The sequence below is a fragment of the Mycteria americana genome, chromosome 22 (assembly GCF_035582795.1).
Source record: "Mycteria americana isolate JAX WOST 10 ecotype Jacksonville Zoo and Gardens chromosome 22, USCA_MyAme_1.0, whole genome shotgun sequence".
NCBI classification, from domain to species: domain Eukaryota; kingdom Metazoa; phylum Chordata; class Aves; order Ciconiiformes; family Ciconiidae; genus Mycteria; species Mycteria americana.
This window is the reverse complement of record NC_134386.1, coordinates 2,898,727-2,914,909: the sequence shown is the minus strand read 5'-3', so window position 1 is coordinate 2,914,909 and position 16,183 is coordinate 2,898,727. Positions and strand designations below refer to the sequence as shown.

At 47.9% G+C, this 16,183-nt stretch overlaps 2 protein-coding genes across 4 annotated transcripts; one reads left to right on the top strand and one right to left on the bottom strand.

The window, feature by feature from the left end:
- Positions 1–69: 69 nt before the first annotated feature.
- ATP5MC1 (ATP synthase membrane subunit c locus 1) lies at positions 70–2,844 on the bottom strand. 2 transcript variants are annotated; one of them, XM_075522755.1, is made up of 5 exons: positions 2,585–2,844; positions 2,039–2,087; positions 1,371–1,448; positions 922–1,097; positions 70–310 (listed from the first exon to the last, which is right to left on the bottom strand). In XM_075522755.1, the coding sequence occupies exons 1-5, from the start codon at positions 2,827–2,829 to the stop codon at positions 196–198; spliced, it is 663 nt and encodes a 220-aa protein (XP_075378870.1). In that variant the 5' UTR covers positions 2,830–2,844; the 3' UTR covers positions 70–195. The 2 variants fall into 2 exon arrangements, with proteins under 2 accessions (XP_075378870.1, XP_075378871.1); XM_075522756.1 differs by having other exon boundaries at positions 2,656–2,763.
- Positions 2,845–2,960: 116 nt separating this feature from the next.
- On the top strand, positions 2,961–15,666 carry CALCOCO2 (calcium binding and coiled-coil domain 2). Of its 2 annotated transcripts, none has more exons than XM_075522753.1 (12): positions 2,961–3,272; positions 6,584–6,772; positions 7,126–7,228; positions 7,608–7,741; positions 8,504–8,629; positions 9,113–9,240; positions 9,352–9,442; positions 10,220–10,342; positions 12,227–12,322; positions 13,021–13,162; positions 13,576–13,607; positions 14,125–15,666. In XM_075522753.1, the coding sequence occupies exons 2-12, from the start codon at positions 6,593–6,595 to the stop codon at positions 14,299–14,301; spliced, it is 1,332 nt and encodes a 443-aa protein (XP_075378868.1). In that variant the 5' UTR covers positions 2,961–3,272; positions 6,584–6,592; the 3' UTR covers positions 14,302–15,666. The 2 variants fall into 2 exon arrangements, with proteins under 2 accessions (XP_075378868.1, XP_075378867.1); XM_075522752.1 differs by lacking the exon at positions 2,961–3,272 and adding an exon at positions 3,326–3,683.
- The last annotated feature ends 517 nt before the right edge of the window (positions 15,667–16,183 follow it).

Genomic DNA, 16,183 nt, shown 5'->3' with positions numbered 1-16,183 from the left:
TACATCAACTCACCCAAGGATTTCCCCACCACTGGACCAGAACATAAGAAAAAAAAAAATAAAGAAAAAAAACCAAAGCCACCAGTTTATTTAGAGAAATCTTTTCTTTAATTGTCAGTCTGGAACGCTCTGATGGAAGTAGACTCAAACCGCAGAGGACAGAGTGGTGGAAGCCGCAGCCAGGACCCGAAGTTGTCACATAGCAAAGAGGATAAGGAATGCCACCATCAAACAGAAGAGACCCATGGCCTCAGACAGGGCAAAGCCCAGGATGGCATAGGAGAAAAGCTGCTGCTTGAGAGATGGATTCCTGTACGTTGTACGGGGGGGAGGGGGGAAACAAACCACAAAGGGGGTGGGGGAAGGGGGGAAAAAAAAAAAAAAAGGATCCAGAGTGAGAAAAAAACCATCCAAACCCGAGTCCGTATCACAGAAAACCAGGATCATGTCACATTGGCAATGGATTTTGGAGCACAAACCCAGTTTCATGGCAGGCAGCCACAGGCTGGAATAAGCAAGCCATGATTTTTCCATGGTTTTAGTGCTGTAGACATGGTGAGCCCTAAGGGTAGGGTAGTTTCACCTGCCCTGGTGGTACCAAGCAACAGTGCTTCAACTGTTCAACAGCGCTAACAGCTAGTGCTTCATTTCTTCCGGAGGCAGGCAGAGCTCCACAGAGCAGCTGCATCCTTCAGAAGTAAGTATAGGGTGGATTCAAACAATCCAGGCGCTTTCTTATTTATTTTAATAGAATAATGGATTGTAACAACCATTTTATATTCCAAGGAGGACTGCTTCAGGCTGCTTCTATACACTACACATGTAGAGCTGGACATACATTCCCAAGAAAGCTCTACTAATCTATTCAATTTAGTGCTGGGAGAAGGGAATAAATTCAAGCCAGGTTGGTATCTTGCTTACCTGGCATAGCCAATGATCAAGCTGCCAAAAACCGTCCCGATACCCGCGCCTGAACCAGCCACCCCGACCGTTGCAGCACCGGCACCAATGAACTTAGCAGCAGTGTCAATGTCCCTGGAGACAGCGCTGGTTTGGAACTCGCGGCAGGTCAGCTGTGGATGGGAAACGCCAGCTGGCTGTGGGATACAGGAGAAGAAACACGCTAATGGCACTTTTAATCATAAATATAAAAGTTTCATAAAACATAATCACCATTTATCCTCTCCTCAAGGCAGAGCAAGATCAGCCAAACCTTGCTGAGCCATCACCAATCTGGGCTAGAAGCTGTGTCTCCATACTAGCCATCCTCTTGATATACAAACTTATTCCTCTGTCTCAGGAGGAACCATCACGTATCACGGGCAGCGAGCACAGAAATACAGGATCCAGTTACCACGTAAGAGCCTCACCTGTACAGTCTGAGCCTCAGGCCTGCTGAAAACAGACACCGAAACTGGTCTGGCCAGAGCCCTGGAACAGCACCGGAACTGAAGCAAAACACAGACAATTAAGTCCTGTAGTTGGATGTGTTCACACTAACCTTCAGAAAAGAGCAGTTATTTTATGAAAAACAGTCTCAGAATTTTTTAAAACAGCTCAAGAATGAAACAAGACTAAAAAGCAAAAGCATATGCAAATGTAGGATACTTCTACTTTAGCCAGCTGGATTAAGCCCGTGAGCAACGGTACCACAGACCACACACTGCAACACGACGGGAGTCGCATCTGCCGCACCCGTTCAGTCATTATTACAATTCCATACGTTTTCTTCCCAATTCATACCGTGAAAGAAAGAGGTGATTGCGTATCTCTGTGACAATCAGTTAGCTTATTTTTGGAGAAGCCCTTGGGCCTGCAGTCCAATGCACATCTACTACGATGGCAGGTATCAACCTCCCGTCACCAGAGGTCACCTTGTTTCCCTTCCCTGTTAAATCCACGGTAAAACAAACCCACATGATCCCACTTCAGCCGAGAGCATCCAGAACAGCGTTTTGAACCCAGCACCACAGAGAAAGGCTTCACAATCATCTATCCCCACTATTAATATACTCCTCTGAAAAAACAGGTGACTTACCAGAGCTGGAGAGCTGAGGAGAGCCAAAGGAGCCTGCATTTTGCTTAACCTAATGCAAATAGAGGAAAAAAGAAAAAGGAAATGGGAATCCCAAGGCTATTGCACCAGCCTCTCGGGACTGACACGCGTCTGTCTTCAGCCGTATCCCCGAGTTGTGCCCAAGGCTTCTCCCCGCCGCCCCCCCGCACGGCTCCGGGTGCCCCCGCCGCCCTCCCGCCCTCCCTCCCTTAATCCTCGTTTGGGGCCTTCCCAGGGCAGACTCAGAGCTGCCCATTTTTCCCTTCCCTGACTCGATCGAAGCCCCCACCAAGAGCCAACGGAGCCCGTCCGAGCCCCGGCGGGCGCGGGAAGACAGCGGAAGGGCCGACGCTTCTCACGCTCTCCGCGGCTGCCACCTCCCAGCGAAGGGCACGGCACGGCCGGGCGCCGTCCCCACCGGCCGCCCGGGCCCAGCGCTACCCCGCGGCCGGCGGAGCCCCTCCCCGCTGCCGGCGGGGGGGGCCGCGGTGCCCGGAGCGGGGCGGCGGGGCCGAGAGCGGGGCCCACCTGCGCGGGGTCCGCTCGGGGCTGCGGCGGCGGCGGCTGTGAGAGGAGCGCGGCGCCCCCGCCCCGCTCACCTTGCCGTGTCCCCCCGCGTCCTCCGCGCTCATTGGCTGCCGCCGCGCACGGCGCGCGGCACCCTGGGACAACATCCGCGCTCCCCATTGGCTGCGGCCGAGCGAGCACCTCCCGCCAGCATCCGGGACAGAGCAAACGGGGCGGGAGGGTGGGATCGCCACGCGGGTCGCCATTGGTTGATTATTGCCGCTGCGTGCTTGCTGATTGGATGGCGGCCTGGAGGTCTTCCAGAGGCCCAGAAGGCGCTCTGGGCTGCTCCTTGCACCATAGAGGTTACCATAGAGGTTACCGGGTGGTGATGGTGGCGGGCCGGGCCCGGCCGCCCTCTGCCGTGTATCGGCGGCTGCTGCGCCCGCCCCGGCACCCGCCGCCCTTCCGAGTCTCTCCTAAAAGATCATTTTGCACATTTAAACGTTTTCCCGTGGTTCATTAAAGTGCCCGGTGCAGCCGTGACCGAACGTCGCTGGAGCCAAAGTTTAGTGCCGCCGCCCCGGGGAGGGGCTCGGGGCCCGGGGGAGGAGGAGGGAGGGGGTCTCCGCCCGGTCGTGGTGTAGCGGCAAGGCCCGGCTCCGTGCCCCGTTACCGGCAGCCTCAACCGCTGGAGACCGCCGTTGGGGTGAGTCGGGGGCGGCGGGCCTGCCCCAGGCCGCCGGTGTCCCGCTCACCGGTGTGCCCCGGAGGAGGAGAGCTGTCGGAGGAGCCTCTCCAGGGCCGTAGCTCGTTACCGGGACTTTAAGTTCCCTCTTTGCCAAACTCCCTGAGCTCTTATTCAACCCCCTCCCGAGCCTGGCGGCCCAGGACAACAGGCACCGGTATCCCCGATCTCTCCCCACCCCACAACCGGAGCTCCGGCACGGAAGGGCGGGGCTGGGGCTGGGGGCCACTCCCGCACCGAACCACAACTCCCAGCAGCGTGGCCGGGGCCGCCCAGGAGGAGGTGTCCCGGGCGGGGCGGCACCGGGGGGCGGGGGAGGCTCCGCCTTTTCCTGCTTCTCGCAGCCCCGGAGGTTTCCAGCCGTGCTGCTCGGTGAGTGGGGCGGGGGCGGTGGTGGTGGTGGGGTCCCGTATACCCCTCCCGGAGTCTGATTCCCCCCCCTGGGGCCGTGCGGGGGGGGGGGGGGGGAGGCGGGGCTGCCCCGCTTCGAAGCGGCGGCGACACTTTCACTTTCGTTTCCCGGTGGCGGAGCCGGGGGTGCCCGGCCTGTGTGTGGGGGGGGCGGGGGGGGGTGAACAGCCCGGTCCGCTCCGCTCCCCGCCGGGACCCCACGCTCGGGGATGCCAACGGGGACCGGAGCCAGCCCCCCCCCCCCCCGTGTCTCCCCCCCCCGCCGCGGCACCCGGCGCATCCGAGCCGCGGTGTCCCGGTGCCCAGCCGCGGCTGGAAGTTGGTCTCGCTGGAGCAAGGGGAATCCGTGTTTTTCTACATCTTCGGGACGCTGCAAGTTCATGAAAGAAGAAAACGGCAACAACGAAAGAAAGGGAAAAAAACCCAGAAGGTCCCCGGGGAGAGGCTGGGCCGTGGCCACCGGAGGAAGCGTAATTTATTCCACTCTGCTCCGTGTGAGCTGTAATGAGCCCTCGTTACCTCGGCCCCGGGCTGGGACTGGCCTTCACCCCGAAGGGGTGGCTGTCCCCGTCCCCTCGGGCCGCAGCAGCCTCGCAGGGCCCCTCCGCCTTCGCTGATGTACGAGCTGTTCGCATAACAAAAATGTGAACGTTAATAAAATGTCCTCCTCCCTCTACTTCCTGGCGTCTTTTCCTGGAAGTGAACTGCAGACCCTGCCATCGGCGCACTCTGCGCAGCCTCTGGGTTTGTTTTCCTTCAAGATCACAATTATTTTCACCAAAAGCAACATCTTTTTCGTGCAGCAGAATGCGTTGTTGTCCTGCATCCAGGCACTGACTCTTCATTTTCTTTGCGAGTTACTTTTAACCCTTGTGGCAGCAAGGGCTCGTGTCCTGTCCTGAAGTGATGCAGTAACATGACTGAGGTGCTGTCCTTAGATTTCTTTTCTTTTCTTTTTTTTTCTGTCTGGTGGCTGTCAAGAGGTCCCTGGTGTTCAGGAACTGCAAATCGTAAGGCACATCAGGGTAGGAAAGATCGACATCAGCCAGATAAAGGCTGAGGCTTAGATGAATTGTACGCCATTTCCTACGGTTTACTGAGATAACTAAAACTGAAACTGCAGCCCTGGGTGTCCTGGGGCGTTGCGCCTCATCCACGTCTGGGGTCTGCCATGCCTCCCGCTCCCCGCAGGAGGAATTCTCTGTCCTCCCAAGGCAGCCTGTGTCAGTGCAGTTATCCCTGCTCTTTCCAGCTGGAGATACCTTTTCCTTTCCGAGCACAGCCCCGCAATCCCCATCTAAGCTTCTGCCTGATTTTCAGGCTGTTCTTTGGCACAGAATACAGATGATCTCCTAGGTGATGCCAAAAAAAAAAGCGGGGTTCCAGACAGTTCATTTCCCTGTCAAACTTCTGGATTGGAGATGACCTGAAATGCTCCAGTGGGATGGTTGTTCATGATGAATTTTCTGCGGTCAATCCTTGCTCGCTGCTGCTGTCACTAAGATCAGCTGAGAAGGTTCTGCTTTGGATTCCTGGAATTGAATTGTCCGGGATTGGCGGCAGGGTTTTGTCAGCAGTGATCTGCCCCTTGACAGATTGCCAGGGCTGAAGCCTGGCTGCCTGCAAGACGTAGTGACAAAGAGGGTGATTTAATATTCTGTTTCCAGTCCTGCCTAGGTGCCTGGCAGTTTGGATACTGTTTTGATCGATGCACCCGCTACAGATTTATGTTGTGTGATTTGTAGCGTCACAACGCACTGCAAAGTTTTCTGTATAGATAGCTCATGCAAAAGCTATAATGCTATCTGTTGACCCTGCTGTCATGCAACATATTCATTTCAATACTGAGAATCATCTTGCAGTTTTCGGCGTAACGGTCACGAGTAGCAAGGCTATAATAGCCTCATGACACAGGCTTGCGAGACAGAACTACGACGACCTGCCTCACCAGGATCTCCTCCGTTTGTGCTCTTCCATGGGAGCTGAGCTCAGCAAGGTACCTCTCTTCCCTTGGAGCCAGGAAGCTGAAGATGAAAGATACTGTATTTGGAGGTCAAGTCGTTGCGTTGGACTTGAATGCAGAAAGCGGGGAGGCTGTTCAGTTTGCTTATCACCAGCATGAGCGTGTCTTGAGTGTCTCGCCACGGTCAGCCAGTAAAGGTGGAGTGTGTTAGGGCTGGGACTGCACGAGTCTTGGAGCTTCTATCATGGTAGATTGTAAGCTGGTATTTTTGTCTTGTACTACTGTCGGAGCATTTCACTGATGAAGCGAAACCTCTATTCTTCTCAAGCAATGTGCTAGTCTCCAGATTTCAGAAGAGCTGATGCACCCCCACATTAACTACGTATGGTGTGGATGTGCCTGGAGCGTCAAATCACATGAAAAACATGATGTGAGGCTGCATGTGGGGACAGCCAGCGTTCCAGCAGGGTCTTCAAGCGTGAGATCCCACCAGCCTGCTGCTGCAAGGCACCACTGCCTCTCCCGGGTAGCAGATCTGTAGGATAGTCAGCGGGTCTGGTTCACGGGGTCCCATGCAGGAGAGAGGCTGCTGTGCCATGCTGCCAGCCTCAGAGCACCAGGCACCGTGGCTGGGAAGCAGCGGTCAGATGAAAGAGTCTTAGACGTCTGCTAAAGAAGATCTGCAAGCTGCCGTGGATGTCAGGAACAGCCTGGCCACAGCAGCAGGGACTCCAGCGAGCTCGTGTGCCTTGCTGAGAAACCTTGGTGTGTGCGTAGGGGGTTGCAGACCTCACAGCTGTGTCATTCCCAAGCCGTCCCTCTTCATACCCTTCACGGACACAACTATGTTGGCAGCATCTGAAGATGAGATAATCCCTTTTATTCTTTCCTCTTGTAGCCTTCCACGATGGATGAGACCTCAGACGAGCCTCCCACTTCTGCCGTCCTCTTAGACAACTGCCACTTCTCCCAGGTCGTCTTTAACAACGTGGAGAAGTTTTACGTTCCCGGAGGAGACGTAACCTGTTATTACACCCTCACACAGAACATCAGTCCTCGTGGGAAGGACTGGGTGGGCATCTTCCGGGTAAGTGAATACTGTGAAACCAGATGTGCCAAGTATGAGAAGGCAGCAGCAAGCAGAAACAAATAGCTTGGGCTCTGATAGAACAGCGTTGGGGAATTTTTTTCAGTAATAACCTTGTGTAATGGAACATCTTTATTGTGCCTAGGGACAAAGTGCCAGACCTGTTGTGACCTGAACAGCTTCAAGGCTAATCAAACACTCTGATTATCCTTTCACGCATAGACCACAACTCTTAGAAGTCAGGATATCAATGCAAAAGTCCTCCCAGTAACTGATCTATGTGGAAATATAGTCCCATTACCATAGGATAAACGTGAACTGTGTGATGCCGTATAACAATTTTGCTGTTGCAGGTGGGATGGAAAACAACCCGGGAATATTACACATTCATGTGGGCTCCTCTGCCCAGTGCCGTCCGCAGTGGTACTGCTGTGCAGCAACAGATCCAGTTCAAAGGTGAGTGGGGAGCTCGGGTCACTCGGGGAATGTACGTGCACGTGCACACGCAGGCACGCACACACAGACTCCCACTCTGCTGCCACCAATAAGCGTTACATTTGCATTTACAGAATATCTGTAGGACCGTGCTTTGGGAGACTTATTTCAAATCTCATAATAAATCACAAAATTTCGAGTCATCTGCTAAATTCTGCCATCCTGACTGAGCGATATTGTTTGTGTTCTTATCACTGGCACGAAGAATTACTAATGGTGCAGGAACAATACTGAACGAGGATGTCTCAGTTTTCTGAGGTTCTCGCTTTCTATGCTATATAGTTAAGAGTCTTGAATAATTAGAAGCTCCATATGACGGGGTTGTTGTGTTTGTCTGAAGCTTACTACCTACCGAAAGATGATGAATACTACCAGTTCTGCTATGTTGACCAGGATGGTGTGGTCCGGGGAGCCAGTGTGCCTTTCCAGTTCAGAGCAGAGACTGAGGATGATATCCTGGTGGTTACCACACAGGTAGGTGTCCTCTCTTCCCCTGCTTTTTCCTGCCTCTGCTTTTATTTTTTTTCCTGCCTCTGCTTTTATTGGCATATGCTCATTGCTAACATGGAGTGATCCGGTAAATCGGATGCCAAGCTAGAACTTAGCAGACTTGCATTCTATTCTTGGCTTTGCTACTGATCTGTCGCACAAATTTGGGCAGCCTTTGTTTCTCTACCTGCCATTTATCAGACCAGTTTAACTTAGACTGTGAGCTCTTTGTAATGGGGGGCAACTTAATACTCAGTGTTTCAGGGCCTTTTGAATATTTTTAAATGAAAATGTCGTTTTCATGGAAACGGTCTCCCTTTAGATGGGAGTAAGAGTATGCACATGGACAATAATTGAGGTGCTGTGAAGCCAGGCGCTCTTATTTTGCAGTCTCTTGTGTGCAGCCCTTTTGTTAATGACCACACTGCACACATGGTCCTAATCTAGCAAACTGCAAAAAGCCCCAAAGCTCTGCCTCTGCTGACTTCTGTGGACACAGAAGGCTTTGAGCATCTCCAAAGATCGGGGTAGTATGTGCTCAGTATTCAAGAGTTGGGTCGATGGTCAGCTTTGGACAGACTGGGGAGAGTGAAGTAGCAGTCTGGTCTGCGCTCGGAGTGAAAGCACGGGGAGGTTCACGGTGTTCCCTTTTGCAGAGCTCATCTTTCTTTGCTCTTCACACTGTGCCGTTTGGAGTGTAGCTTTTCAAAACTTCTGTTATGACCGAACAACTTTGTTGCTTGCCAGGGAGAAGTGGAAGAGATTGAACTACAAAACAAAAATTTGCATAAAGAAAACGAGGAGCTGAAAGCAAGCTGCGCGAGTCTCCAGAAACAAAACGTCGATCTGCAGGAAGAGCTCAGTAAGACACAGGTAAACAAAAAAGTTAATATAATAAGTCAGAAGCTTTAAGTCTGAAAGATGAAGAGGGACTGAGTCAGGTCTTGTTCCACTGTATGCTTCCAGGAGAAAATTAAAGAGGTTTCTCCCCATATTATGTGTTTAATCCTTTACCAAATGGTACACCACCTCTACTGTGATAAGAACAATAACGATGAACAAGAGGCAGCAGCAGACACAGAAGTTAGGAACGTATGGGAAGGGGAGTGTTCAAAAATGTTTTGTAGGCTGTCCCAAAATCGCATTATCATTATCTTTTCCTCCTTCAGTTTTGCTCAGGGCTTAATATAAATTAAGCGGGGTCTGAAGGAGTAGTCAGGATGCAAAGGAGAGATTTCCCTCCTTCAGGTAGGCTGCCTGGAAGTGTTGCGTTTGAGGGATTTTGCAGTTCCAGTGCAGAGCAGGACTATTGCTTGGGTCCCATTTAGCTCCAATTGACGTCACTGTGATTTTCAGGAGCTGCAGAATAGTTTAGAGTCTCTAAGGAGCAACACAGAGAAACTGGAGCTGGAGCTGAATTCCCTGAAAAAGGAAAATGAACATCTAAAGGAGCAGGATGACTGCAGAGAGGCAGAACTGCACCAGTAAGTGTATTTACAGCATATCTCAAAACAGGATTTCATGTAAGCACCCTGCCTTTATGGATTAAATTTCCATCTGTGAAAGTGTGGTGTGTTTGGATTTGTTCTGAATAGACTCAAAGAGCAAATTCAGAATGTGACCTCTGACAAGGAGTGCCTGGAAACCAAACTGAAAACAGCCCTGGATCACATGGACCAGCTGCAGGTAGCAAACATATAGCTGCCCTCTTTTGCTTTGCTTTGCCTCTGACAGAGAACTGAGCAATCTTGAGCAAATATGTGGTGTATGAGTTTCTTTTTTGATTACGTGAGTTCTTTAGGAAAACATCAACCTTTGATACGATTTGACCTCCAGGAAACTTCAAGAAATCTGTGTTCTTGAGGGGGAGGTAGAGGGGGGCGTGCTAAGAGAAACTGTAAGGATTTTATTCCCTAAAAACGTCCCCTTTGCATGCTCATTAAGTTGACCAAAATCAGAGTGTTGTTTACCTCCTGCTAGCCAAGGATCCAGGCAGAAAACACTTCTGTTTTGAAAAACATGCTAAATTTATATTCAATACTTGGGTGAAAACAAGACTTCTAGCTGGGAGGTATGTGAAGGGAGAAGGCAGACTGAAAATAGCTTGGTTGTTAGGTCTGGGCCATGGGAGACGCAGGACGATGGGCTAACCATCTGGCTATAGAGTCTCTGTTTTTCTCTTTGTTCTCTGACTTCCCAGGCTAGAATTGTCACGTTGAAACTTAGAAAGCGCCTCAGAGAACGTATGGATGAATGCTGTGTTCTGATTAATACATCAGCTCTGGTATATCCCCATGTAACTATTCTCAGTTTCTACAAAGGTTTTAATGGAAAAATGTTTGCAGAAAAAAAATTTAAGCAGCCATGGGTTCTGGAGCTTTGCCTTCTGCAGCAAAAGGTGCCTGCGCTCCTCACTCAGAGCTGTTCGATTGTCACTTTCTGCGCCCCCTTCTTTCTCCCTAGTCTCAAGTGCTGAATTATGAGAGAGAAGTGGAATACCTGTCTCGTACGGACCGTGAGAAGACAGAGCAGCTTGAAAGTTTAAAGGAAGAGAATCGCCAGTTACGCATGACTATAACTCAACAGGTAAAGCCTTTCCTGACTATCACGGTGCTTGGGGGAGCCAGGGCGGAGAGGCTGAGGCATCCTTGGCAGTGAGCAGGTACAAATATTGCTCAATCTTTCGAGAACCTAGGGGATTCCATGACAGAAAACATCCGTGGTGGCATGGGTGTCCGCAAAGGTGGTTCTGTGAACACACCATCTGACAGATTCTTACAGTATACATATATTCTTATAGTATAGACATATGCTTTAGTTTTGGCAGAGACATCTGTATAACTAGACACTGTAATTCTGATTCTCTATAGCAGGATAATTCAGTCTCTGTCTTGATCTCTTTTGAGTCAGCTCCAGGGATAAAGTAAATCAGTGGGAATTCAGGATTCATATTTGGCTGATTGCAAATCATTGCACCTAAGCAAAATTGTTTCAGGACTGGGACTTATGGGTAAATAAAACAAGTTATCGTAAATCTGCCCAGATTATACGCTGTTAATTTTACCTCCAACAGGAAGGTGACCAGTAATTGGTGTGAGGCAGCAGCCTTGCTGATCTTCCCTCTGTTGATGTTTTTGTCTCTTTCTCATCTTTAATATCTCAAATTTAGCGTTTAATAATCAATAAAATAGATGCAATATGCTCAGAATGCACCAAAATAAGCTGTAAACAATGCAAAGTTTCTGTTCTGTAGTTTGGCGCTCTGCCCCACATCCTTCTCTGACACCCCTTTGCAACTCTGCTCGTGAAAATCTGGGATTTCTGTGCAGAAGGAGCTAAATAAGGAGCTTGAACATTGCATGGAATACTTGAAGGGGTTAAAGGCCAAACTGTCACTTTGTCTGTCCCACTGTCTGCAGAATGAGCAGGTGCCCAGCATTTCTGGGGGTGCAGCTGGGGAGATGGTCCTGAAAGCACTGAGCACACAGATCTGCTGTATTGCAGGGAACCTGCTGGTACCTGGGCAGGGGAGCTGAGTCACTGACAGCACTGTTTTCCACCTTCTTTCGATTTGCAGAACCATCACAATTTCCCTGCGATGTTGCAGATGACTATATGTATAACAAATTTAAGTTTATGGACAAAAGCCTTGCTTCTCTCCAGTAACTTCTGCAGACCTTTTAGAAGTAGTCCACAGACCTCAGCATTGGAAGTCACTCCTTGAAGGAATATGAAGGATATAAAAGGAAAGGGCAGCGTGCTGTGGCATTTCTTTCTTCTGGAGAAACCATCAGTAGCAATGACTGAGGCCGTCACATCATCTTTAGCCTGTTGCCCTGAGTGACCTTCTAAAGGTGCTTCTCTCTCTGTATGTGCTACTCAGGAAGCTTTCGGAGGCTCTACTCTGACTTTGGCATTGAAAATTAGATGCCTAAAATAGATGATGTGATTACCTCCGCTGTGATGCCAAATGTTCAGGATTCTTAGAGTGATAGTTTGAGAATGACTGCAGAATCCCTAAGTACTCTAGCTTATCTAATTTACTGATTTAATTCAAGAGTCAGCTACAAGATTAATTCCTAAGGATGTGCTGGCTATCCACCGTCAATGCAAGTCTCACAGCACCAGAAAACCTGGCGGACTTGGATAGTTCTCACCTGCCAGGGTGAATTTTTCAGCTGTATGAGTTCCTTTTCTTCAACCTCCCTCTTTGTTTGACCTGTCGTATGTCCCCTTCAGCGGTCATGTTTCATCTCGCACGTTGTAATGAAAATACAGAGCGTGAGTGGTGACGTGGAGATGTCCTAGGTGACAAACTATGAAATAGACTCCCATTGAAAGTGAAGGTTTATTTGTTGGTAATAAATGCAGAAGGAGGCAGCTAGTATATGACAGCTCCAGTGCTTGGAGCTGTCATCGTTTTATTTGCCAGTTTCCCACGATTTACCGAGTAACCCTCTTCCTTCATAGCAACAAAATCACGACTTAATGAAAGAACTTGAGGAGCAGAAGCGTTTGTTTCAGATTCTGCAGGCAAAAAAGAATGAAGCTGATGAGGAAAATCAGGTGAGAACTTGGCACAACTCCCTCGCCTTTCTCCTGTATTGAGTACGACACTAATCTCTCAGTCTAGTGTTCAGTTCCATTAACCCTTCTACCAAACGGATCACTAATTGTGCCTGCACATGCACCATCACCTAAAGCCAGGCTGCCAGGCTGTCTGCAGGCACGTACAAATGACCGTAGGCATACGCTCACAGTATGTTGTTGCTGCCACGACTCTACAGCCTAAGAGGAAGGGTCCAAAAACTTGCACCTTTTTCCCCCACCACAGAATAGACTGGTTTCATAATAGCATGGGGATTTTCAAAAACTCCTAATGTTAGCTCAGTTCTGACACCACTGAAATGAATGGACTTACTCGTTTAAAGGGACACAGCCTTTTTGTCCAGTCTAAGCAATGACTGCTCAGTTTTGTTCCTTACTCTGCATGACTTCAGGATAGTCTTCTGTCTTTTAAAGTGTATTACTCTGTTGTGATCACCTTGTCAGCCTTTCTGAGCAGGCCACAGAATAGATCCTTGCCCTTCCTTACCTCGCTTGCCCATTTGGTCGAGCAGGACTAACCCCGAGCTACCTAGAAGAAGCTCAGAGCAATTTTGATTCTGATATAAGAATATCTACATTAGTGCAAAGTATGACTTTTCTCTGAAATGGTCTCCTGAGCTTCTGGAAATTCATTCTGCCCTTCTGTCCCTTTGCAGAAACTAAGGGAAGAGAATGACGGACTGCTGAGGCATCTCTCGCAGGCTAGAGAGGTTTCTTCCTTCTCTGTCGTTTCACAAGCTCAAGCTCCAATTCCAGCTCCTGAAGTAGAAGGCCTTCTGTTTGGAAATCCATACTGTGGTGAGATTACTTGGCATTCTGTCTGAAACCGCAAATAGATGGTGGTTAGAGTCTCAGCAAATTATCCTCCCTCTCGAATTGAATGCTGTAGAAAAGACATTATTAGCAGCACCTCTGCGCAGCTTTGCATGTGTGCAGATGACTTGGCAGCTGCAAAATGCTGCCAGGTGTTAAGAGCTGACTTAAGTGATCAGCTGTCTGCTCATTTTCTGCCAAGAGAGACACCTATTAGCTAGTTTATTCAGCTGTGAGACAGCTAGTTCTGTGGCTTATGTCCAGTTTCCATAGTCCTAAATATAGAGGTTTAGATCCAGAGCCACATCCTCATGTTTCAAGAATTACTAGTTATCAGCACATTACATTGTTAATCATTTTGTTGTGGCTAAAATGATTTCTTCTTTTTCCAATTGCAGGAGCACACCTGGGGGCAGGACCTGGAGATGTAAGTAAAGTGGACACGACTGGACATGAATTAGTGGTTTATGGACACAAATTACTGGTTTGAAATAAAAAGCTCCCAGTTCAGCTCTGTAGCCAGTTGTCTACATGCTGGTTTAGTCCTGGTAAGATAGCAGACTACAAAATGGAGCCACGTATGCTTAACGTGTAGAATTAATAACAGTTGTTGGTGTTCAGGAAGAGAAAGGAAACTCTGTTGACCTTAATCTTTAAGGACCAGCTCTTGGCAGCATCTAATGTCAGAATGAGCAGCATGCAGCTGCTAAATACCTTATTTCATATTGGAGACATGGACATGTGCTACGTAGGGTGGAAAGTTAGAGTACCTCTCAAGCTCTTGACTTTTAAGTGCTATTTAGAGAGGCCTGGAGACATTCAAAAACTTGAGAGTATCGGAAGTCAGGAAGACTTGTCCAAAAGTGATAATATCTGACTACTAAACTTTTCTGTTTCTTCTCGTTGAATATAATTTTTAAACTGACTTTATTTGCTTTGTACTTCAGGCTTCTATAAGGAAATGCCCCATGTGCGATGAAGTATTTCCTGAAGATATTGAAACAAGTCAGTATGAGGCCCATGTGCAGAGCCATCTTCTGGAGTGCCCACTCTGCAGTGAGACCTTTGAAAAGTCCAATAAGCAGGTGTTTGATGACCATATTTTTTGTCATGGCTTGGAATAATTCTGCATTTGTATCTGCTCTGTAGAATAGGTGGCAGAGGCCACAGTATAGCATAGACCAAAATCACTGTATAGGCTTAATTCATGCTAAGATCAGCCGGACAAGACTGACTATGCCACTAGTACTGACATTCTGAGCTTTCTGTTCACGCAGCAGATGACCAACACATAAATCAGGTCAGACATCCACATCCTGAAACTGAATTACCATCATGAAACTTAAGTCCTCTGTCTTGGATCAAGTATATATACTTGTTAAATGAGTTACAAATCCTATAATTGGTAATTTAGTTGAATGTGGTACCAGTTCTTTAGAACAGGATTGGCCATGTAACTGTTCATTCAGGTAGGGATCCAAGTGATGGGATGTAGTACAGCAGTTTTCTGTACTTGGCTGATACATCTCTATTGTAATGATTTTATTCTTTAATATTAGCACTGTGATTGCTAACCAAAGACCAGAAACATTTTATAATCTTTTAGGATCACACCTTCAGTCCTGCTCAGGTTCTGGAATGCAGAATTAATTATTGATAAGTAAAAAAGTCTAAATAAAAATACATCTCTTCTTTCACCATCAGTCGTAAAGCAAGTGAGAGAGACATATTTATAAAGAGACCAAATATCTGTTGGCAGATCTGATGGTCTAGGGCCGTCCTTCCAGCAAAGTAGGCAGCACGGCTTATTCTAGGGTGAGGCACATGCACCGTTTTCTCCATCCATCTCATGATGAGGAAAACCTGAAATTTCTGAAACAGAGAAGGTCAGTATGGTGCAGAGCCCATAGAAAAGCAGTAGCTGAATCGTCTTGGCAGCACAGAGGATAAATGGTCTCTCAGTCAGAAACTGGGCATCCTCATTTAAAGGAAATTATGAATTTGGGTTATTTCTCTTTTACGTTTCTAAACCTTCTTGATTTAACAAGAAGAGCCTGTTCTCAAACCAAAACATTTGTGATTCAAAACTTAAGTGCCTTGGGATATTACAATGCTTTGTGCACAGATTATCCAGTACTATTTTTATTTCTGCTTTGGGATTTTCAATTTATGATTAACAGCTCTTTCTTCCATGCAAACAGCTAGTTTGGGGAAGGATTTATTATCCAACTGTATTAGACTGTGTTTCCTGCTGAATATCTGAAGCAATAGAAAATCCTAAGAAGTTTACATAGAGTTTTAAGAATATTTAGAGTAACAAAGACTTCAAAATGTTTTACTGTTTTGATTCTACGCAAAACTTTTTATCAATCTAGGTTTAAACAGAGTATTTCTGTCTTGTGATGCACTATACTGGTAAGCATTATTTAAAAAACCTGTTAAAGAAAGTAACACCAAACAAAAATAAAAGCTATACGGAGAAAATCTTTGAAAAAGATGTCTATGCCTGTTCATTCTTAAAGAAATAAATTGGAGGAATTGATGGGGTCTTAAGGGAGCTATTTGCAGGCTTTCAATTACTTGCTGAAGCTTCTGCCTAACAAAGTACTTAAGCACATCTCTGAATAACTTTTAGCATACAACGTGGTATCCCTACGGGTAGTGAGACTGTTTCTGCTTAACAGAAAGCACATATTTAACTGGTTGATCCTCAGTGGCTCCTCACAGCATGGGAATATATCACAAAGGCCAAAGGATAGTATGGGATAACAAGAACGAATCAGGAAATTAAAATGAGCTGTATGGGACCTATTTGTTTATATCCATTCCCAGTAGTGCTGATCTAAAAACCTAGAGCTGGCTGAATTTCTTCTGTGCGTTAGGAACGTCCAGCATATCAACACCTTTTTTCCCTAGGCTAGGAGAAAAAGTTGAAAACCTCCTCACTCGGGATGATAAAATATTATTTAAAAAAAATACTTGGTATTGTACATGTTTTGACATTAT